This window comes from Leptinotarsa decemlineata, unplaced genomic scaffold (genome assembly GCF_025532065.1).
Source record: "Leptinotarsa decemlineata unplaced genomic scaffold, Ldec_3_MD MMD2_P_RNA_scaffold_2, whole genome shotgun sequence".
NCBI classification, from domain to species: Eukaryota; Metazoa; Arthropoda; class Insecta; order Coleoptera; family Chrysomelidae; genus Leptinotarsa; species Leptinotarsa decemlineata.
In genome coordinates this window covers 22,165,517-22,191,343 of record NW_027412529.1, presented here as the reverse complement: position 1 = coordinate 22,191,343, position 25,827 = coordinate 22,165,517, and the positions used below count along the sequence as shown (strand labels likewise).

The 25,827-nt window shown below is 34.0% G+C and overlaps 1 protein-coding gene across 2 annotated transcripts in view; it reads left to right on the top strand.

Moving 5' to 3' along the window:
• The first annotated feature begins 869 nt into the window (after nt 1-869).
• Bcat (Branched chain amino acid transaminase) overlaps nt 870-25,827 on the top strand; it is a 66,654-nt gene continuing 41,696 nt past the window's right edge. The window contains exons 1-2 of one of the 2 annotated variants that reach the window (XM_023163197.2): nt 870-1,395; nt 23,190-23,330. In XM_023163197.2, the coding sequence (XP_023018965.1) occupies nt 1,372-1,395; nt 23,190-23,330 (165 nt within the window). In that variant the 5' untranslated portion in view covers nt 870-1,371. The remainder of the gene's footprint in view (nt 1,396-23,189; nt 23,331-25,827) is intronic. The other variant, XM_074185695.1, reaches the window with a different exon arrangement.

Here is a 25,827-nt window from a genome sequence, read left to right as displayed (position 1 = left end):
GTGAGGTGTTCAAGTGACTTGGCACATTCGATTCCACCAAGAACGGTACATATCAGAAATACGCAACGGAATGTGGCTGCTCATCGTTTTGAGGTTCAGCTCAGTACACCTCGAACTTCACTCTTTGAGAACTCTTTCATCTGGAGAACGGCGTTTATGTGGAATGGACTTCCTGAGAAAGTTTTTCCAAATGGATTTAATCTCAAGCGATTCAAATCCAATGTGAATCACTACTTTCGCACAGGCATCGCTCTGGGAGCGCTTTGAGGATTTTTCTGTACTGCTTGTGTTTTATCCTCCTTGAAAAAAAAACGTAGATAAGTGTATGATACAATCTGAAATCCTGTGTCATGTCTGCAGAAACTGATGATTCGATCCTTCCCTTAAGTGGTCTTTCTTCCAGAAATTCTTTCGCTACTTGTCAAAGTCGGTTAGTTAAGTTTCACTCTCCTACTACCACTAGCTTCTGGAGCTTCTGTTCCTTCAACAAACTTTAAGTTGTAGCATGCCAGTTACAAGCGAGCTTGTGTTTTCAACTAGACCAGTTTGATAGGTTTCCCAATGACAGCAATGAATAGATGTTTTGAGACTACATCTTTTCTACCTTTTGTATTATTATTGGTATCTGCGTCAGAACTTGTTGCAGTGGAGACACAAAAAAGAAAATCTGTGCATGAAGGAAAACCGATTGTTTTTTAGTTCAACTGGCCATATCAATTTATTTGAAAAAATTGTTTTTATTTCATCAATGATATTTTTGGTTATCAATAAACTTACTACATAACAAAATGTATTTGTTTGAAGACTGAAAGATAATTCTTCCAGTTGTTCTCACTTGCAACACCAGTGTATTATGATGTTCACATATCCCAACTTCCACTTATCAGTCATTTATTTTCTGTGCAGTAAAAATGATTAATATCGAATTTTCTTCCACTATCTGAGATTGTATTTGAATTCTCTGGTTGGGTAAAGTGAAAGCAATTGAGAAACAAACGTGAAGATAATGAAATCACGATAAACAAAATGTATACGAAAAGGTCGTGATCTTTCATTATCATATTTCGACATTGCGTTCGTTCGATTTCTTCAATGCTACTGCCGTTTTCAATGAATGTTTTCGTTTCATCGATGTTTTTGCCATTCAGAGTGCGTCAATAAAATTTTGTATTTTTGGAAACCTAAGAACGCTGTCATGCTCAGGATTATAAAATATTAGTTACAGACTATTTTAAAGTATATGTTAGTTTCTTGTTGAAAATAACCACCTGATTTCAGTGTCCGTATTCGAAGTGACATGTGGTGAACTTGTTGAACTGGATTTGGTTGTTTCAGTGTTTTTATGTATATCATTTGAAAATCAGAAAAGTTATGTTTGTTATAAGTTCCAAACAGGTATGTACTTGATAAGGAAATGAATTATTGTAGATTTCAAAGAGTTGCTAATAGATACAATATATTGAAATCACATCACCACCTCAAAGGTTGATACTTCTATAATGAAACAAATGAATGCTTTCCTTTTCCACCTTTCAGTAGATATCAGATGTCGGATAATCATTGAAAAAAATTAATACATTTTTATCTTAATGGTGCCACCCTATTGTAGAGTATCTATCAATTGCACTAAACATTATTGTTTCCAATGAAGTAGTCCATTAATAAGTCATTTTATAAGATATCATAATAATTTTTGTACATTCTTCAAATGTAGTTCTTCCATGTATACTTCAAGTGATGAAATTGGTTTCATGTGAAGAGTATCTGCGATATATTATGTTTCACTTAAGATTTGAAGCACCATTTCAGAATTTATAAGTCGTTTCGAAAGGAATTGAAATAATTTGTCTCTTCTGCATTCCTTAATTGATATCTCCAAAATGGACTCCACATCTTCATACATTCATTCATTTTTTGTTATTATCATCATAGAAATTAAACTACATGAAGCAACTACAAAGCAAATAATGTTGTACACATTGAAAATTTCACATTAATATTAGTTAAGATCATGTATATTTACTCATCTGTCATATTTTACGATTGTATAAAAGTATTCCAAAACTTTTTCATTAGATAAAGTAGACTAAAAAGATCACATGAATGACTGTTCTATTCATATTTTCAGTAATTGAAAAAGAATGAATTTTATCATGGACCAAATAAGGTTCATTAAAAAGTATTATGGTTAGAAATTACAGTTTATAAATACCACTTTCTTAAGGACAATTACACCTTCAGTAATAATGTTATTACCTAAAAACAATGACATTAATAATAACGTATAAAAGTAAGAAACTGGCAGGGGTCGGGGATAATTTCAGTAATAATAATCGTGTAAAGTGAGGGTATAATTATTTTGTCATTACTCTGTTCAAAATTTCAAGAACAGCTGTAGTTAATGAGGCCGGTGACGTTGCAACTGAAAACTTCAAATCCTCAAAGCTAATTATTTTTTAGTTCAACTGGCCATATCAATTTATTTGACGAAATTGTTTTTATTTCATCAATGATATTTTTGGTTTTCAATAAACTAATAAACTTGCTTCATCAACAAAATGTATTTGTTTGAAGACTGAAAGATAATTCTTCCAGATGTTCTCACTTGCAACACTAGTGTGTTATGATGTTCCCACATCCCAACTTCCAGTTATCAGCTTCTTCCCGGGCTAGGTATCTCAGAGTTGAAGCCATTCTTTCATTAACTGGTAAACCGTTCCGCATAACCGTACTTTTTCGTGTTAGAATTGGTTGAACCATTCGCAATAATTTATTGAGAGTGTCTTCGTCCATACGAAAATAATTTTTATAATCACTCACTTCATTCGTTTCACTTATAACACTAAATGTGAATAATCTTCGCGTATTTTACCATTTCTTCATCCAGTAACGACGGTTTATACTTAATGCAATAATTATAGCTAGACATGTTTTTTTCTTAAAATCCATAATCGATAAAAACATAGTCTATGTGATTTTTACGCCACTCGAAACATAATAATGATGAAAAAACAATATCAGTAATAATCAGCAAGTAAAGCGCGGAAAATAATGACAGGGAATAACGGGACAATTTTCAGTAATGATTTGCTGAAATGACATTATAACTGAACGAGTAATGGTCCCTTTAGATTTCCATTTCTCCGTCAGTAATTGAAAACAGATAAATTCATTAATTGATCATTATAAATCATTCTTGGTGACTGAGGTGAAGTTTTATGACAGCAGGGAAATGATTATGTGTTGAGCACATATCAGACGTCCAAATAACGAAATGTTATTTTTTACTGTTGAACGTATATGTTGTATACATATAACATCTGAAAACTCCAACTGTTTTTATAATGATAGATGATGTATCTATTTGTGGTAGCCTTTCGGAATTGCACAATGCTCGCCACGACGCTCATAACATTTTGTAAATGCAAAACAGCTGACTTGAGTATTTTTCCTAATTATGCAAAAATGCATTGATAAAACTTTTCATATTCATCAGGCAGCTCCGGAACCATTACCAGTAACAATGATAATGGAAATTCAATGATAATAAAATTACATAATAGGCACAGCACGTTTGTGACAAATTGGGTGGTATTCAATATGTGATAATACATTTTTTCTATCAATTCAACAGGTGCGTTTTCGGTCCGACTCTCGGCACTGTAGGACCCATATTTATGCTTTTCTCTGGCTTTCGCAAGACACATCCACTCTGGACCTCTTCTTAAAAATTTGAAAATATAAAATATTAGTGCTCTCAATTACCATGAAAGGAGAAGAAAGAGGAGAAAATGAAGAAAAAATGAAAAAAGAAGTTGAGATACTGACATAGAAATATGTTGACGAAGGGCTGAAGAAAATAATTTTAATCAATCAACCAAGTGTGTTAGTCTGCAGTGTTCAATATAATGTAACTCACTCGTATGTCAGGATTCTCGCAGGCTCAGTCACTCAGATTGCTGACAAGGTGCTTTTTGAATATATTTAGACATATAGTTTCTGAAACATTGCAATTGTTTTTCATGGAGATGATTCATTGTGGAGGAGATATCATGAGAAAAAGATCATTTAAATATTTCCTTTCAATGGGCAGAAATGGTTAACACATTAACCACATTTACGATCAAACATATTTAGTAGCGTCAAATCTGCTAATTTGTGTGAAATTTCAAATCTTCTAATTCCGAATATTAATCTGATGCAATAATTTTGAACTTTCTGTATGCGGCGCCAATCGTTGTTGTCTAAACACGGATGATAAACAACATCACAGTGGTTGAAATGCGATAAAACTAATGAACCATTTAACATTTTCTTGATATCAACATTCAAATATTGTCTATGGGGTTATTGTCTATGGGTTCCAGAGATGAATCAGCAATTTTCAATTTGTAGGTTATATGTCCAATAAAAGTTTATGATCTAAAATCAACCCAAACTTTTTTGAATATGACCCAAATTGTATTTCATGGGTATAGAAAAGTGAACCTAAAATGCTGTCCTGTCGTACTTCTGTTTCAAATTTTTTCAAGGTACAAGAAATTACGTTATCTGAAGTTTTTGTAGTCTGTTATTCAGCTAGGTTAATATCAACATTAATTATGCATTACTAAACATAGCACAGAGTATTATAGTGTCAAATTCTTTTGAATAGTCCAAAAGAATTACTTGAAATCAACGAACTTGAAGCCAGATGAAAAGCCAGATCGATAACAAATCAATCAAAATTTATTTCATAGATCGTAACTGAAACATTCAAAATAAAACAATGTGTGTGTTTAGAATGTATGCTTCCGTTAACCAACTGTCGCCTCCTAACCAATGACAACTCTTAAAAGTCGAAATTTGTAGAAGCTAAAAGTGAAAAAGGTAAACAGGTCTTTTCATTCAATGCCGCGTGTTATGCAGAACGGCTCAATCACGTTAATTAACCGGTTACTGTTATAAAGTACAATGATGTGTTATAAATGATGAATTCGAGTGCAAAAAATGTTTAATCTCTTCAAATCTCTGTTCCCTACTTTCTGAATCATTCTGGATTGATATTTTTTAATGGAAAAAACAAATTTTTGAATATTGAGGCATAAATATTTTGGTCTCATATTGTTTTCCAAGAATACAAATCCATATGTACAATAACAATTATGAATTGATGAATCATTCTAATATCTACGGAATAAGTGTATGCATTCTAGTTCAGAAAAAATCATGATACGATGCCGATTTCGGAACCTTACCCCACCACTTTCAACCTTGAAACGACCTTGACTCTTAAGAGGTGTTTTGACTTGTACGACTTTGACCTATGTCATACGATGCAGATGCACTTCCATGAATATTAATTTATACCGGGTGACCCGAAACCAATTTACCCCCCTGTATCTTCGTTGTTATTTTATATGGATGTTTCAAATTTGGTACTTCGATTTTTGATGTAATGAATGTACAATTTAGCAAGTACCAAACCAAATATGAAACTTCGGTTTGACCGGAAGCGCATCCAATTTTTATATTTCAAATAGAAAGTATGTATTCTTTTCGAAAATTACGATTCGATAGAGAATTACCTTTCCAATGATATGTCACAATCATACTTCCCATTCACAATCTGCCGATATAATTGAGATTTTATAAAAAATTACTTTTTGTATTCCCCTCGTAATGGAACATTTTCATGAAAGTATGCTATGGAAGATTGAACAATATCGTGTGAGTAACAATAATTCATGGTCAAACTTTTTACACAATATGTTTTATGCAGACTAACTACTTTACAATTACTCATTTCTTTTAAATGGTAACTTAGGAATCTTTAAAGTTGGTTAGAAACTCCAATAGATATTGAAATACAACACATGAAAAAACCTCCATATTTTTGTTTCCCATTTATTTTTTATGAAGATAATTTCCATGGTATATCAACAATCTTTCGAATGCTTCGTTATGTAGATAAATCTTTCATCGTTGATTTGTGACGCCAGAAAACGATTTTGGAGAAGTTCTCCGAGCATAAAAATCATGTCAATTATTTCTTCTTTTGGGATAATATTAGTTAATAATTATATATAAAATTATTACAATGTGTTAAAACAACGATAAAAATAAAATAAATACAACAATAAAAATTAATTGGCGCTCCGGGGCGACTTCATTGATTCCAGTGGCGCATTTGCTTTTTCAGCTGCAGGAAAACCCGGAAAAACCTGCAGCACCACATCATCTGAAGATCTTGATCTAACAATGTCCTCTCTCTCATAAAACAAAATGTAGGGTGTCTCCAGGGTTAAACTAACATTATTAGTAACAAAATAATGATAAGAAGATCACAAACAATCGTTATCACTAATAGTGCAATTTGGAATTGAACACATAAATGACTGACAACCATAAGTAAATAAAATAATACAACTTGTCGAAACACCTTAGGCGACTTGTTAATAATACATTTCTTGAAATCGATTTGCAAAATGAAAATGTTCATTTCCTTGTAAACGTGAACTATCAGTATATATACTTATTCGATGGATAATTGAATTTGACATCTTCTGTAGACTTAAAATACAGAGTGTTCAAAAATTTTAATTATTTTAACTTAATTTTCACACCTTATATGAGTTGGTAGATTATTATTATGTGCAATATAAATGTTGTTCAGATATTAGCCTTCAGCACTAATTTGCAAAACGTCAGTTGGGAATTCAAGCCACTACATTTTAATAAAATAAAAGATATTGCAAAAGCTACGAGGCTCAGGAGATTCAATACAAAGGAAGTTGTTAACAATTATATCTGACACAAATTAAAAAGAGGTGAAATTAGCGCACATAACACTCAAAAATGGGACAAAACCGCAAACACGGAGAGGTTCATACGTAACGCTTAAGTTTCCGTAAAAATACTTGTCTCTCGTGTGAGTCCTAGAATTTTGTAGGTATGTTGACAGATATATTATAGGAAAACAACAACTTACCCAGTTTAGCCCTTCTCAAGTCATATAGGAAAAAATAAAAATGTGACTTTTTGTTTTTATTGTATTCTAAATGTACTATTACCATGTAACGATAAATATTTGATTAAGCGTGGTGTGTTGACACAACCATCATTAACTTGTTTTTTTGAATACGGGCCTGTCTCTTTCAGTTTTATAACTAATATTGCTACAGACATAATATCACAATAACTAGCATTAATTACCAGCAATTTGTTTTCTATTGAACTAGCGATCCGCCCCGGCTCCGCACGAGTACAATGCTGATACTGAATATATATGCTAATCACAAAGTGCTATAGGGCGAAGCACGGATAGTATAGCCGCATCCGGCCATCCGGATGGTACCGCCGCAACCGCTATGTACCTGCATTCTAAATCTGTAATATCTTCGAAAATATGTACCCGCATTTAAATTACATGTTGTGAAGGGCCATATTGATCTATATTAAATGCATAATGTATTTAAGGATCGGATAAGAATTATTGATGCATTGCTTAAAATCGCTTCGTAAATAAACCATTATTTATCGAAGATGAAAAATGATTATTGTGGGACTTTTTTGTAGACCTTTTTGAAATGTACAATACTGTAGTATACAGGGTGTAACTGAATAACTGTAAAACATTTAAGGAGGTGATTCCTCATCGAAAAAAAAATAGGATCATCCATATAAAGAAACTTCATTGGAGCATCCCTTGTTAAGATATAGCCCCTTAAAGGGGGTACATAAAATTTATATAACAATTTTTTTCACAAGCACCGAAAAAGTTACAATATTGAAATCAACCTGACGTTTTGTACTACCAAAAACACACTTAGCCAGTAATTTATTCGGTTTACCCCATGGTTGTAAGGGGTGGAAAACGCAACCCCTAAAATTTATTTCCAATGTAACTTTTTGTCTTATTATTTGTTTACCATTTAAAAATTTATTTCCGATAGCCTGTTTCATTCTAAACAAAAAATATCTCCTGGATTTTCTGCCCAAAATAAACCAGTTGGCAGCAAAAAATTATTTTACGAACAGCTACAGAGATACATCGCCATAAATGCGAACTGGATTTATTGTTATTTTGTAGTTAACACCTGTATTAAACGATTGAAGTGTAATGAACAAAACTAATTTATTAATAACAAAACACACAACATGTAGAAAAAATAGTAAATGTTCAATATGTCTACCTTCCCACATAGCAATAGATATTCCAGGTATATTTCATGAATATACATTTAAGGATATTGTATTATGCTATGAATATGCCATGGATATATATATATATATATATATATATATATATATATATATATATATATATATATATATATATATCTTCTGGAGAATATTCCCTGGAAGTGCTCCTGGCGAACCTTTGATATATTTTAAGAATATTCCTTGGGAATATTCTTGGAATATCTTATAATATTCTTAGAATATCTAAGGAATATTCTATTAAGAATATTCCAGGAATAGAACCCGAGGAATATTCATAAAATATTCAGGATATTCTTAGTTTATTGTAGGAATATACAATAGAGAAACACCATAGAATATTCTTTAAATATATGTTATGAATATTCTAGGAATATTTGGAATATTCCAAGAATGTGACGAGTAACCGCTATAAGGCATGTATATATTGCATTTTGATGCAAGATTCACACAAGCAATAAAACACATAATATTCATAAACAAATATATTTTAAAAACAATATACACTGAAATATTTGACGTTTCAACCAATATTAAAAATAAAAAATCTGATTCAAAATATTTATACACTGAATAAAATATTCCTGAATACTGTCATATTATAAATATTAGAGATGTATTCAAATTAGGATGTTCCTACTCTCAAACAAATGTATACTAAAAAATATACTAAAATAACAACTCTGTGAATTCATCAGCACTAATTAAAAAATAATAAATATATCATTTCATTGAAAAAGAAAAAGTGTATTACATCAAGAAATAGGTTAGGTTAGGTTTCTCACTTGAAAAAATAAACCCACAAATGGAGTATTTAAAATGAGTGGTATGATGGGTTCTTCAATGAATTTCACTTACTTAAAGTTATCCAAACTTTGGTCACCAGAATAGTTTTCCTTATATTTGTCCAACAATGCATCAGCCAGTGTTTCAATAGTAATACCTGGAACAAAATGTGCATTAACGTTCATTATCACTATTTGAAAGTGGCACAATAAAACTGGAATAAAAACCAAATAGATATTTTTCGCATAGGTTATTCATGAACATTTACAACATTTTATGACTTGGAGAGCAACTTGCATTGTCTTGTTGAAAAGTACTCATTACATTTTCAGTTCCTTGGCGCACCTGCCTGTACCAGGTACCACTCTGTTTGCTTTTGGGCAAATTGATACTATCTTGAAAACGAGTGATAAAAATTATGAAAACAAATGATACAAAAAAATGTGTCATTCACTTACTTTTCTCTATTGAAGATACACAACTGAAATCACTCTAGTTCAAACATGTACTTAGTCAAACCAACAAATCCCACACACCAACTCTTCTCGAACCTAAAATGAGGTATAGTAGGTTAATCACCATGACTTCACTATCGATACTATTGCATTTTACTTACTTTTCTTGAAGACTGAATATATGCAACTCTCCTGTTTGAAGATCCAAAATCAAACTTTTCGCTGTACTGCAAATTGGACAACCCCAAATTATAAATGGTACACTGAATGTGACAGAATTATACTTTGATAATAACACCAACACACCAGGCCTTACACACGCGAACCTGCCACGTCAACCGCCATGTTGAATCAAATGTCGGATTTGAAGCAAATGTACCATGCATTAAGGGACAGCCGCTTTCACAGAGCTTATTCGACTGTCGCGCGCTACACTTCAATTGACCAATGAGAAACGTTTACTCCAATTCTTCACTTACCCATTTCTCTTTTTCCAGGATTTTTCGCTTTGTAATTGAATAATTTCAAATACAAAAAGACAAATAGGATGAGAATTAACCAATTTATTGATGCAATTGGTTCATTTATTGGCCCATTCAAATTTTTTTGTCGTTTCCAACAGTTGCTGTTGGAGCAATTCATCCAGAATCTTCGCGTTGAGTTCAAAAACTGGTTAACACTATCAGGGTTATATACATTAGGTTATGCATTCGATTGAGATCTTCAAATATTTTTGTTTTTAATAATATTGAATTATTTGAATACGTTATTATAAGATAATTCAAAATTCCATTGTATAGAATATTCCAAAATATACCGTGGGGATATATTCTAAGAATATACCATATGGTATATTCGATCGACAATATTCTTAGAATATTCAAGGGAGAATAATCCATTTATAGACATACTATGCACATTCTTTCGGAAATAATCCTGCCATATTCATTCAAGCATATTCTATGAATATTCTAAAGGCATGTATATATTCCAAGAATATTCTATGAATATTTGGAATATATACGTTCGTTTTATGATATACAGGGAATATTCCATGAATATCTAGTACTGTGTGGGTTCAGACATTACGCATGCGTCTAGACGTCTAGATGATGCGATTTCTTAAGTCCTCTACATCGCGAACAGGAGTACGATAAACCAAATGCTGTAAATGGCCCCCAATGGGGAAATCGAGAGGATTGAGATCCGTGGATCGAGCGGGCCAGTTCTGTGGTCGTCCTCGACCTATCCACTGATTTGCATATATTTCAGTTAAATGCTGATGTGCTACTTGACTAAAATGGGCGGGAGCCCCATCATGCATAAAAAACATAATCCTTTCTGACGCTCAAAGGAACTTCCTCCAGCAGTACTGGATGCACTTCTCTTAAAAATTGAACGTATGCCTCACCATTTAATGGAGGAGGTAGAAAATGAGGCCCAATTGAATCATCCCCAATAACTCCTAGCCACACGTTAAGAGAAAACTGTTCTTGATGTTTAGTTTCGACAATAGCGTGAGGGTTTTCATCAGCCCATATGTGGTAATTATGAAAATTAATAATCTTGTCCCGAGAAAAACTACATTCGTCTGTGAATTCTATCGTCTTCAGAAAGTCACAATTTCTTCTAATCATTTCCAGCATCCAATTGCAAAATTCAAGACGGTTCGGAAAGTCTCGCGGTAACAGTGCCTGTACTCGTTGCAAATGGTAAGGGTATAAGAGTTGTTCCTTTAAAATTGGAAATACCGTCATATGATCAACATTTAGCTGGTTATCATCCGACGATGTTAGTATCCACGATTGTGGATACTAACAATCAAATCGTCGTGACGTAACTTGGTTTGGAATCTGTTAATTTTTATTTTTCATTTTTGTTAATAATATTTTTTAATTTTCAGCTTTCATTAATATTTCAATTTTTTATTTTTTGGTTGTAGCTTGTATATTATTTCCGTGTAATTTCAATTTTTTGTTTTAATAAAATTGTTATTTTCGGTTAATCTTTTTATTTTTTTCAGGGATTTCAGATCAATTTATATTATATTAGATGAAAAACATTTAGCTGCAAAGCAATCTTTCTAGTACTGGTAGTAGGTTGTTCTTCAAACAAATTAAGTACTGCTTCATCAAGCTGTGGTGTTCGTACTTTCCGATGGTGACCACAATCCTGCGTTCTTTTGTCGAATGCACCATATTCTCGTAATCGTTGATGAAGTCGAGCAAATATTCTATGTGAAGGATGCTGCCGTTGAGGATACATTTCAGCATATCTTCTAGAAGCCTCTAACTCATTCCCCTGCGACAGACCGTAAACGTAATGGATATCAGCCATTTCCTCATTTGTGTATGCCATTTTAATAACAAGTGAATTATTAAAGTACTGAATTAAGAACAGAACAACAACACACAATTAGTATTAATTCAATTTCGAAAATTCACAAACTGACAGCGTCATACCAATTTAATTGTCACTATCGCAAATAGCGACCTTCTAGATAGATTGGTTTCGTATTTTCGCATTTATGATGATGTATCTCTGTAGTTGTTCGTAAAATAATTTTTTGCTGCGAACTGGTTTATTTTGGACAAAAAACCCAGGAGACATTTTTTGTTTAAAATGGAACAGGCTATCGGAAATATCTGTATCTTAACAAAGGATGCTCCAATGAAATTTTTTTATATGAAAGATCTTTTTTTTCGATGAGGAATCACCTCCTTAAATGTTTACACATATTTAGGTACACCCTGTATTAATTTGATCTGTCTTGTAAGCGCAAGAAATTTTTCCCTCTTGGGAGTAGACATTCCTGATTCTCTTTCTTGATGCTTATTTACGCTATACAAATAACCTACCTGCATATTTCATGATTCTATGTTCAGTAGTTTCGGCTGTACGTTAATATAATATATAATGAGAGCGAGCAACAGCTAGTAATTTATATTTTCACTTCGGAAATACAGTAACAAAAAAAAGACAACTTCACTAACTAATGAATAGCTTCGAGATTTAAATGAACACAACCGTCAACGACGTCTGCCCCCACGCGTCTGACCGCGTTCGGGTCGCGTTCTCGACGATGGCGCTTCATTGCTTAGACTGCCCCTCTACTCCCGCGCATAGTCCCCCGTCGTCTTACAGTAGACACGACGCGTAATGGCTTTCTGCGTTGTGTCAAACTCCTCTTATCGTGATAACTTTTGAACGATTCGTCCAAATTACTTAGTGTAAAAGACAAAGTTTATCTATATTAAATACTCAAAATGACAATTGAATTAATTTTTATAAGAATTTGACAGATATTCTTAACTGTAAATTGTAATAAAATTATCCAATTTGATTGTATTAATGACTAAGTTATTTGCACATAGTATTTGAATTATCTGCATATAACTCCAACGGTATAGACAGCGCACGTTAGGATAGCTCTCAGGGACCAAGAATTTTTACGACTTAATACTTCTCGTTATATCATGATCAAAATTACACAAAATCTCTGTAATTTGTAGCCTATATGTTATTCTGATGTATAAGCTGTATTTATGTAAAGTTTCATATACATCCATTCAGTCGTTTAGGCGTGAAATAACTACAAATATAGATACATCAATCTCCCAAACTTTCACATTCATATCAGTATAGATAGATGGATTAGTATACATAGATCTTTACATTAGCACTGTTTGGTTATGGGTTCTGAAAACTGACAAATGTTTGTTGCATGATTCGAAACTAGGAACCTTGTGTGTACGCAACACTATAGGATAAAACCAGAAAACTTGAGATGCATGAATAGTTCAATGAATGCAAAGCCGTATCTACATCCACTCATATATTTTCTTAGCCAAATGGTTAAAATATCCGATCAATCAAACAGCTAGCTCTTTGACTGAACAATCACACGGCTAGCTTTTGAATTGAATATTTGAGGCGCTCAAAATGTTCAACACTACAGCTGATTCAAAAGCCGCAGGCGTCGTCTAATTGAATTATTTCAGCGCTCACCACCGCTGCGCTAGGTGCGTTTTGTTTTTAAGAGCTAGGTAGATATAACAAGGAACGTATTAGCCTAGAGCTAGAAGAAAATGTTAAACCAATTTTCCAAAAGCCTCATCCGGTTCCATTTACTTTTCCGGGAAAGGCGGAGACAGAATTGAAAAAATTAGAAAAAGAAGGTGTAATTGAGAAGGTGGACAATTCTAATTGGGGAACGCCATTAGTACCTGTTATGAAGGCAAATGGTAAAGACATTCAGATTTGTGCCAATTACAAAATGATGGTAAACAAATATTTTAAAGATTTTTTCGACTCCTTACCCAGAATAGATGAAATTTTTGTAGCTTTACAAGTCACCCTAGTTAATTTGCCATTTAACCAGTTGGCTAAGCGTCGTTTAGCTGTAGTGTTGAACGTTGCAGTTAACAAGTCGGCTAAATGACGTATAGCCGTGTGATTAAAATGGCGTTGTTTAGTCAAAGGGCTAGCTGTTTGATTGAACGGCTATTTTAACCAGTTAGCTGCGACACATATACCAAGAACCAGTAGACGATACTCACAATAAGTAATTTTTATACCTGTCTATCCAAACCAGATATAGTTTTCTTTTCAAAAATTCGGGTGAACTGAATGCTATCTTCTACGAGAAAATGGTGAATAATAATCACTGAGAACAACATTCGAATTTGTTTGAAGGTTATTGATAATGTTTCATGATGAATTTCACTAGTTCGGACTTCCATTGTCTACTATATAAAATGATTTGAAATCCCTGAAACAACTAAAAAAAAGAATTGAAAATGAATAGCTGAAAATATCAATTATATTAATCAAAATAAACCTGAAATGAAATGATAGTGAAAGTAAAAATAGAACAATTGAATAAATAAAAATAAAGAAATGAAAAAAGAAAATAAAAATAAAAAATGGAGAGATTCCAAGTCACGTTAGTTCACGACGTTTCGATTGTTAGTATCTACAATCGTCTTCGGGTGATGACTGGACTGATTCCTCCGAGAGATGACTATTTATAGGTCGTTCAAGTACTTTCACTTATCCCCGCTTTCCATTTTCCGCTTCACTGGTTCCGTGGGAGATGACCGTTTTGGCGGGAGTAGGCCATTTTTCGCTTGATGATGGGTTTCCAAATGTTGCGTATTTCTACGCTGGCTTGGCTGAATACGTTGTTGGACAACATGTATGCGGCCTCCTTGAATTTTCTCCTAAACCAATGTTCCTCTCTGTGCAAGATCTCAGCTTGGGACCACTCGATGTTGTGTTGATGGGTCCAAACAGGTCTGCTATTCCTGATTTGCTGGTTTTCTCTCGCTGTGTGTGTTTCTTGTACTCGGCAATGCGAACATTCAATGACCTCTTAGTTTCACTTAGTTTCAATGACCTCTTAGTTTTCCGCACTCATAGGCTACTCCAAAGCGATGATAGGAAAAACTTTGAAACTAGAAGACAGCAGGAGCCTCGCAAGGAAGAGAAGCCGTCACAACCAGTGTTTGCACTTCTCTATATCAGAGGATTATCGGAGAGGATAAGAAGAATTGGTTCCAAGTACGACATCAGAACCTGCTTCAGATCCGGTAACACTATCCGTAGCAGCCTCACGAATACCAGGCCACCAAACGCAGACTGCGATTCCAAGAATTGCATTTACCGGATACCATGTGAGTGCGGAAAATCCTATATTGGTGAAACCAAGAGGCCATTGAATGTTCGCATTGCCGAGCACAAGAAACAGACACAGCGAGGGGAAACCAGCAAATTAGGAATACCAGAACAGCTGAGATCTTGCACAGGGAGGAACATTGGTTTAGAAGAAAATTCAAGGAAGCCGCATACATGTTGTCCAACAACGTATTCAGCCAAGCCAGTGTAGAAATACGCAACATTTGGAAACCCATCATCAAGCGAAAAATGGCGTACTCCCGCCAAAACGGTCATCTCCCACGGAACCAGTGAAGCGGAAAATGGAAAGCGGGGATAAGTGAAAGTACTCGAACGACCTATAAATAGTCATCTCTCGGAGGAATCAGTCCAGACATCACCCGAAGACGATTGTAGATACTAACAATCGAAACGTATGTATACCAACCTGTCTATTAATTCACTTTTTTTCCAGTTACTTTTAAATTACCACATGCAAGCCAATGTTTTAATGTTACAACATTGTTATCCGTTACAGTTTCAAATTTTAGTTCTGCTCTAGGAACATTTTCTTCTGTTTAAAGCATTCTTTTTTAATTGTACTTTACCATATGTTTATATGAGGATTAGGCAGTGTTTGTCCCTACTGAACTACTAGCGCTGCTAATGAGTGATTTTTCGTACTTCAAGAAAAAGGTTTATTGTGGAAACATGACTTATTGCGGGAAAATTTGAATCCAAGGAATATAAAAAAGCTGATGTGTATATTGTTTTAAAAAAATGTTATCGGCGTTCAGAAAATATCCATTGAAAAATTATAGATTATACCTACATTTTTAATACATATTTAATAATATAATAATATTCATCATCAGTTTTCAATGGATATAGCTTTTGATGTATGAAGAAAAGAGAAATGAAACTTTCTATTTTTTTTTCCCACTTTTATTTGTAACTGACTTTACTGCAGTTACTTGAGTTTGTTGTATAAGTTTGAAAATGTCCGTATAGGACGAAACTGCAGTAAAATTAGTTACAAATAAAACTGGTAAAAAACATAGAACGTTTCATTTATCTTTTCTTCATTATGATTTCCTACCAGGTAGTAGTGCTACATACATCAATTTACTTCTGATGTATCGAAATATATCTGCATATATATTATAGCGATCGATGTGTTTATCGATGGAATCGTTAATTTTCTCACGGAAATCAGAATTATAACTGGTGTTATACTTGCATATCTCCCCCCCCCCTACCCCAAGACAAGTCACAAGAGCAATATGTGTTTGAAAACCATTGGCGTAAACATTCTACATTTTTTTCAGTACAAGAAAATTTTTCAGAAGCGTGGCATATATGAATCACTACCAAAGGTTTCAGTAGCATAAGACGTTTCATCTATGATGAATTTCACTAGTGCGGACTTCCATTGTCTACTATATAAAATGATTTGAAATCCCTGAAACAACTAAAAAAGAATAATTAAAAATGAATAGCTGAAAATAACAATTATATTGAGCAAAATAAACCTGAAATGAAATAATAGTGAAATAAACCACAAGTAAAAATATAACAATTGTATAAATAAAAACAAAATAAAAATAAAGGAATGAAAAAAGAAAATAAAAATGAAAAGTGTAGAGATTCCAAATCACGTTAGTTCACGACGTTTCGATTGTTAGTATCGAAACGTTAGTTTCGTTACTATGTTAGTATTTTGTTTTTATTTATTCAATTGTTATATTTTTACTTGTAGTTTATTTCACTATTATTTCATTTCAGGTTTATTTTGCTTAATATAATTGTTATTTTCAGCTATTCATTTTTAATTATTCTTTTTTAGTTGTTTCAGGGATTTCAAATCATTTTATATAGTAGACAATGGAAGTCCGAACTAGTGAAATTAATAATGAAACATTGTCAATCACCTTCAAACAAACGTTTCATCTAATTTTCTAACATCAATAATGATAGAAATAACTTTTAACGTGAAAATTCTGCTTTCTATTCAGTACTAACGTAAATGTACTACTTCGTATCTCGATCATTTTGAAATATTCGATATCTTCATCAGAGTACCGAATACCATTTCTCTGCAGATGGGTTGAAGTTTCTGACTTTATTACTCAACAACAGCAAATGGTTATGTAGGTTTCTGTTGACGCTTCTCACTATCAGCTCTTTGGTTATATGATGATTTCTTATATCAAAAATAAAATCCATTTGATCGTTCCGTTCTAAGTTATAGATCAATGATTCTATCTTACTCTTGAAAATCGACTGGCTTACCATCTTGATCGAGAACTATTACAGCGATGTTGGTAATTTCGCGTTGTGGTTCGATTAGTGAATAGAGTGAATTGAAATAAATTAAATTAATTAATCGTATGCAAAGGTGGGTGGGTCTCCGTCGAAGGCTTCCCAAAGTATATGGTTGATACTTTTTTCATCCTAATAGGTAAATTTGAAGGATGGATTGTGCTGGTTTCTGAAAAAATACCAATATGGTACCGATGTTGTCAAGAAACATCATGTGAAAAACCGCATAAGTAATCAATTTTTTCTTTTTCACCAATGTCCTTTTTGATATATTTCTGTTGCATTGGATGATATTGTTCTAGGTAATCCGTCAATACATCGTCTGAAATATAATGATTCGCTTCTAGAGCATCAAATACCTCCTCTTCATTACCGTTCTCATCTCTGGTACTAGCAACATCTTCCAGTTATGAAAACTCAGTCTAATCTAAAGGGCGCTGTGAGCCTTCTGAAAAATCATCATGGAAAGATTCAAGCTTTGATTTGAATTATGACTCAAGTGCGTGAGAAGGAGAAGTGGTTTCAAATTTTATTTCAGCTGGTGAAGGCGAATGTGAAATGAGTTGAATCAGCGTTTCAGAAATGAGTTTCAATAATACTCGGAAATCTTTATTCTCTTCAGATTTTCCCAACTTCAAAGCTTTAATTTTTCTCAGGTCTTTAGCTAACTGACTGACAGCATCAACAGTTCTATCATTTATACTTGTTGCAGACATGATTCACGCTAATGAAACAAACAGCTCACAGTCATATAGATTCATCAAATCCCATGCGATTTTGCCCATTTTCCACATCAAAACTTTTCACCATCACAATGGCGTTGGACTTATTTTTTGATTTTTTGAACATTTTGATCATATCATATTGAGTTCCTCAGATGAGAAATTTGAAAAAACATGTTCATTGAATACATGTTTCAAATTGATATCATTCTGCTTGAAGAACATAATGACATTACTGTTATCTCTTATCAAGTGTTTGGGTATTTTCGAGAAGGTCTGACGACATCGACTGACTTGTGTCGGCACATTGCAGAATATTATTTATGCCACATGCTATCTTGACAAATATGAAAATAGAGTTTTCCCTAGTAGCTCTGGGTGGGTCGATCATTTCATCGTTGTCATTGAAGAGAAAGTAACCGTCTTCTTATTCTGGGGCCACGGCTAACCTCAATGCCCATTATCGCGATTATTATCGCGATAATTTTCAACGCGCTAAAGTGGATGGCTAAACTTAATACGATTAACGTGAATGTCCATGATTGACGATAAAAACGGCGTTAATTTTACTTGGAAGATGGACGTTGACACTGACACTGACGTAGTGTGGCCGCTTTATCGCATGAATTCTCGCGTTAATCTCTTTGATGTACCGCCACTTGAGCTATCGCCTAACGCCAAACGGCAATGTTACTGCCATTGTCAAATTATCGCGTCAAGTCGTGGCTACACCTACGGTTAACGTCCATTATCGCGATAATTAATGGCATTTCTCGTTAGTGTGGCCCCAACATTATTTTTTTTGAATACATCTTCAAGTGACTGATATTTGGATTTATATAGCGAAATCAAGTATATGTAGACATTTTTAATGAATCTTCATTCTGGTTGGATAACAGGCTCATCATGGCATTGGTTTTGGAAAATTCGCTTGGATCGCCGGTAATAGTTCACCGTATTTGCTCTTGTTCGTAACTCAAACAAAATCGAAATTATCAAAAGGTAATGCTGATTTTTGCTGGGTGACCTTCATGACGTCTCCCTTTTCAGTGCCGATAACAATTGTTTTAAGTGCCCAAAACTATATTGAATGATTCAGTATTGTGTTTTAACCGAAAAGGTAGTGGCATTATGAACTCTGTAATCAAATGAACTGCCTTCTAAAATATACCCACCCGGATATCAGTACTGCTGTTCTGGCACCGTATTGAGCAAATATTATCCCACGCTCGAAAAGGCAAAAACGGTCCAGATTCCGTCTGTCCCCAACACGATGTTGCATATTCAAAGGATAAATCTTTGGAAGATTGTCATGAAACTCACTTAGATCTGGAGTACAAAGCGTGAAAAGGACTCAAGTCGAAAAAAGGCAGCCTCTTGGTTCGTCACCACAGTAATGAAGACCAAACGTGATCTCGGAATAGGATTAAAAAAATTACAATCTTCCAAAAATATCGTACATAGAATATCTCAGACTGCGGACGTCGCAAGGTTAGAATACCTCAAGAAATACCAATTGAAACGAAAAGTGGCGGTATTCTACCTTCAATACCGATATTTGCTGCACTCAGTGCTCTAGGTGGATCGGCTGGTGAAGCAGCAGGAGTTGCCAAGGCAGTAATTGATGAGAAAAATGCCAAGAGGAAACACAAAGTAGATTTTTGTCATGATAGAGCAATGAAGGAGATTGGCAAATTAGCAGAGGTATATTCTCGAAGGAACGTCATTGTGGTTATAGGATTCTCATTCGTAAATAAAAAACTCTTATTGAAGCTACCCAAGAAATCACTTGGGTAGCTTCAACAACAACGGTAAATATGGTCAAGTAATAATCAGTTCGTTCGAGAAAACGAAATCCTTACTATGAAGAATGAAACATAATGTTATTAAAAAATTTATGCTTGGATATAAATTCATCCCGTTTCTCCTAATCAACAACTAGACGAGACGAAAACTGCTCGTTTTAAACAATCTGGTTTGCTATGAATGTTGTGTTGGGTGGATATACTCAGTTGTTCTGTTCTGTATCTCAGATAGTTCTGTATCTCAAAATTATATTTCTTTCTTGCAAACACCGACAATCATTATGTTGATACGATGAATAAGTCACCCTGTTTATGAATTTGACATGTAACCGGTTGATTTTCTGACTCAATTCTAGTTATATCGATTTGAAACAGATGTGACTATCGATCTTCCAAAAATACAAGAGCTCTAGGGAGCTGCCGTACTGTATACATTCGAAGGTTACACATTTCTTTTCTCTCTGAATCGAATTGGGTGCAAGTTTGTCGGGATATGATTGAATTGTTCAGATTATGTGGCCGTTTCTTCGGTAGTGTCTTCTGAGTGAGATGTATGGTGACCCATTTGATATTGACGTAAATTTGCGAATAAATGAACATTTGAACCTGATCAGTTGAATGATTATCTTATTTCTTCATGTTAATAATAAATAATTTTCAAAACAAAACACAGGTCATGAACTTTGATAGCTCAAAATGTACTTTTATAAATGGCATTGAACTTGGGAAATATTCTGGGTCAGTATACAATGGATATGAAAAAAAAAGTAGTACGTCAATCTCAACAGTGATAAATATTTCGTCGAATTCCTCATTACCAAATTTCAAAAGTATGCATTCTTAAAATCTGAGAGAAGATGAGAAATTTAAATATCAAAAAACTAAGACTGTATGATTTGATAAAAACTGTGAATGATATCTCATAATAAAAAAAAGAAATATTGGATATGTGATAAAAAAAATTGTAGCAAACGAATTATCGTTGTTACCTAAAATGAGTAGATGATTGATGATTTTTCATCGACCTTTTTTGTAATGTAATGGAAAATATAATACATGTGTAGAAAGGGCAAATTTTTCAGTTCACTTCGATAAATTACAGTTAAGACACGCCCGAAGAAGCCATTGTTAGGCGAAACATGTGTTGCGTATTTGTAAAACTGTTCAGTGAAAGTTTCACAATAAAGTGTTTTTGAATACGTTATGGATTTGCATCAAGTATCGGCCAATTCCATCATATAACTTATAGATAACTCCATACAATGGCTTCTTCGGGCATGTCTTTACGTTAAAGAGACATCCCAAGAAGCCATTGTATGGCGAAACACGTGATGCGTTTTTGCAAAACTGTTTAGTTTTTCAGCTTTCAAAAATATAACGGTAAGGAGAAACTGTGATTAAAAGGTGATTTTCATATGTAAATGCGCCCTTTTTATCCCCAGGGAGAGCGACACAGTTGGAATATTCAAAAAATTTTCCTTTTTCTGTTTTTGTTTAAAATCTGTTTTTCCGTTAATCAGCTGTCGCCCCCATACGAACCACAACTCTCAGAAGTTGAGAAACTTGTGCGAGCTAAGGACTAACGACGTCTTACCTTTTAACGTGTGATTCCCAACACGGTACATCTACAATATAAAACGAATCTAAATACAAAATTTTAGCCTCCGAAAATATACCGGTACGGAGAAACAGTGATGAATAGGCAATTTTCATGTGTAAATGCTCCCCTGCTATTCCCAGTGGGGGCGCCCCAGTTGGATTTTAAAAAAAATCTTTTTCATTGCACATCTACAATATAAAACGAACCTCTACATACAAAATTTCAGCCTCCGAAAATATAGCGTTACGGAGAAACAGTGATGAAAAGATAATTTTTATATGTAAATGCGTATCTATGAAGAAGCACCTTTAAACCAAATATTAGCTCCCTAGGATTTACCAGTAAGAGAAACAGAGATGAATGAGTGAGTGTTTACTTTCGCATTTATATAAGTATAGTGTGGTTCAACATGCTATACTAGAATTCCTTCGAGTACATATCAAAATTGTGGCGGGATGTTCATTTCTAATAGGCATCAGATAACGGGAGAAGGAGCTCAGTTCAAAGATTATTAGAACTTATATGAATTAGGTATTCAAATCATTGTTGAAGAAGCTACCGTGTTAGGGAGACATGTCGTGATATATTTTTCAAATAAAGTTTGTGGAGATCAAATCGTGAGTTGTAGTTTATGAAATTACTATGGATCTTCATAGCCGAAAAGTAATTTTTTTTTGGGTCATATTGCAAATAACGAGCGAAATGTATCGTTAAAATTGAAGTGCTGGGGAGGGTTATACTAAAAAATTTTCTTCTTCGAAACCTGAATGTCACGACATTCAGAACGGAACATCGATTTTTATATTTCTACTCCCAGAATAGCAGACAAAAAAGTTTCTCATATTTGGTGCGTGGTTTAGCAGAGAAATATATGACACACAGGAAAAAATCTTTAAAAATAGCCGAAAGTAACGGCAAACAGTATGTTGGTCAAATTGAGTGGCTTCAATATATCGTTACGAAGAACATGTTTCACATATTCGATTTCACAGATCAGAGAATGTTAGAGTCGCTCAACATGCCTTAGAAAACGGCCACATAATGAGTGAGAAAGCTTGAATCTGTCGGGATCGGTATATTTCTACAGGATTTCAGACAACTCGATAGAAATCGAAAAATGTGGAATGAGATCTATGAATATCAAGTCCCATTCGAAGCATCTCGATGTTCATTCTGTTACGTAATAATTATAGGTAGATATGAAAGGTGTCCTTACAAGTATTCACTAACATTACTCCAGATAATTGTGTGTTCAGATGTCTGTAAAAGTTTTCTTTCATCATAGCCTGATGTTACTAACTTGGCAAGCGAAACGCGTGTCGAGAAAAAGTAAATTCCTTTCAGTGTGGAAAACCATTTTCAATGAAATAATTTGAGCCATAAATTTCAATTACATCCATCAAAATAAAGGAAATATTGGGATGCAAGCATGCAAATATTGGGATGCAAGAAATATATTGAATTCTGGTTGGAGGAGGAAAATTTTCAATTTCATGAAGTCAAGAGTAATAGAGTTTCAACATTTTCATGATGTGATTTCAATTTTTGAAGTAGTACTGTTTGCAACTTCAAGTTATATGGGTTCATTAAAAAAAGTTTGATTTTAGTACATATTTCGTTGATTCATAACTGGTTGTTCCAGAGTTTTTGTAAATGGGTATTACGGCACCAACACAGGTTGAAACAAGCAAAACGTTCTTGTTCTCTGCAAATTAAAGAAGCCCCTATATTTGATGATGGTCCCGATGAAAAAATAGAAGCAGATTCGACAGCTACATTCAGAGTAAGTATATATACGGTTCGATTCGATGTACACTAACAGAACTTCAACAACTACAACTACTTTCAATATCATTTTGAAATTTGACAACATAACTTTTCGAAAATGGCAGTTCTACTGAACATGATTCCAAAATGTCAGTTCTGATTTCATCAAACGTTTATATAAATTTCATTACTTTGTTGTAGAGAAGTTGTTATCATATCTCACACATATTGATTCTAATATCTACAGAAAACACTGACAATTTGAAAGTACTGTCATTTTAGAATTGATAACGCTCGACGTATTTGGAAATACTGGAGCAGCCGGTAATTATAACGAATTCCATAATAAGCTAACAGATTTCTAAATTTGTAAAATGTACAAATACTTTGATGTGGTGTTCACAGAATCAGTTGTCTAATTTTTTTTGGAGAAACAGTGTCTAAAGGGAGGCACTTTCATTGAAGTTGCCCACTCAATTGATAAACATTTTGCAATTCGCAAGAAATATCATAATATGAAGCCCCAACGGATGAAATTCTCACAGATAGCCAGACTAAACTTGAAGCACCGATTAACCCAAAATCAATCCCAATTGATACAACTCTGAGAATGCCGTGAAGAACAAATGAGTTGTCGGGCAGGTGCACATTGTTTTGAAAAAAGAGAAATGAAACTTTCTTTGTTTTTTGCCTCTTTTATTTGTAACTATCGTTACTGCAGTTTCGTCCAATATTGAGTTTTCCAAACTAGTACAATGAAGTCCATATAGGATGAAACTGCAGTAAGGATAGGTACAAATAAAAGTGGTAGGAAACATAAAAATTTCATTTCTCATCTTTCATGATTATCTTCTACCACGTAATAACGACTACATTAATCAATTCATTGAAGGACACATTGTTGCAATACTGATGAGTGTGCCAATCACGAATCATCAGAATTGTTGTAAATCATGCCCGAAAGAACATAACGCCGGCCGCCACTGGTGACCATAAACCAAACGTGACGCAGCTGAGAGCGTGGGAATATCCAATGTTACCTGCCGCTCGAGGAGGAGCAAGAAACATGCTATCGATGTCGATGGAACTTCGGCGAAATTATACGATGTTCCATTGCGATATTTAAACGCTGGCTGCAAGCGTATTCGGTCAATCAAGTACACAGTGAAGTGGACGTAACAGTGCGGTACGCGAAGTGATCTAATAGGGCGATAGACATTCAAAAAATAGTTGAAGTTCAATTGAAGAGTTTGTTGTATTTAAAGTGAAATGAAGTTAAGTTTGATTATTCAGTGTAGTCAATTATTGGTCAACCCACGGGGAAAAACGTAACAGAATATATCAATTTCATCATCAAATTGTTTCGATATAAAACTGTTTTTTCGAAGTACTAGAGTCATCTCATGATAAAAAATGTAGGAGTCAAAATCTCTGGAAAAATACGACACTCACTGCCCGTTTGAATGAGGCTTGTTTTACTGATGAAGTCTCAAAAACACAAGGTGGATGAATGGCCATAACATAAAATAACTTCAACGAAAATAGGTTGTTTTTTAAAATAATGTGCCTAGCATCTACTTCAACTTCATTTTGAGATACCAAATGATACCAAAGCCCAACAGCGGTGTACTCATGATCCACTACCAGATACTTCTTTTTCGATCTTCTATAGATCTTACCAGTTGGTTTTAGAACCGTTTGAACACTTTCGTCTCCAACAAGAAAAATCTTCAATGAGAAATGGGCACAACTCCTAAGGAAGTCAAATTCAAGCCCGGGCCGTGTATATAGCTGAAATAAAAAAAAATTCAGGGAATCCTGAAATTTTCATCAAACAAATATAGTTCAGTAAACGAACGAATTTTGTTTCGACAACAGTTTTCCATTAAACGATCGATATTGGGATGAATCTGAAATATGGAAATCTAAAAATTAAAATCACCTCAATGAAAATTATTCATTCATTCATTTGTGATGCACTGTTAGGAACCTTCGGTGTAGTAATGAATATTACTGGAGTTTTTTACCAACACCAAACCGTTATATCAACACCTCGACAGGTGTTTTGATCACCAAGTGATCATCTTCAAGAGGAAGATCAAACTTACTGTTGAAGATGATCACTTGGTGATCGAAATACGTGTCCAGATGTTAAAATAACGGTTTGGTGTTGTAAAAAAACTCCAGTAATATTAATAGCATTTATGTTGACTAATTATAGAAAGTGTAATCTCCCTTCTAATAATTCATCTGTCTGCCAAAAACAAAATCAGCGAAATTTCTTGGGGTTGAATGACTCATGATAATCTCCTCGATATTATGTACATCGGTATTCATTTCCAATAACAGAAGAAAAGGGTAAGTAAACACCCACCAATAACACTTCGACATAATTGTGTGGAGATCGACATGAATCTAGGATATGAAAGTAATATACCTCTCGATAAAATACACATGGATATTTATGCCAATCAATAGCCTGAAAGGATGATTCAACTCCTCACGAAAATATT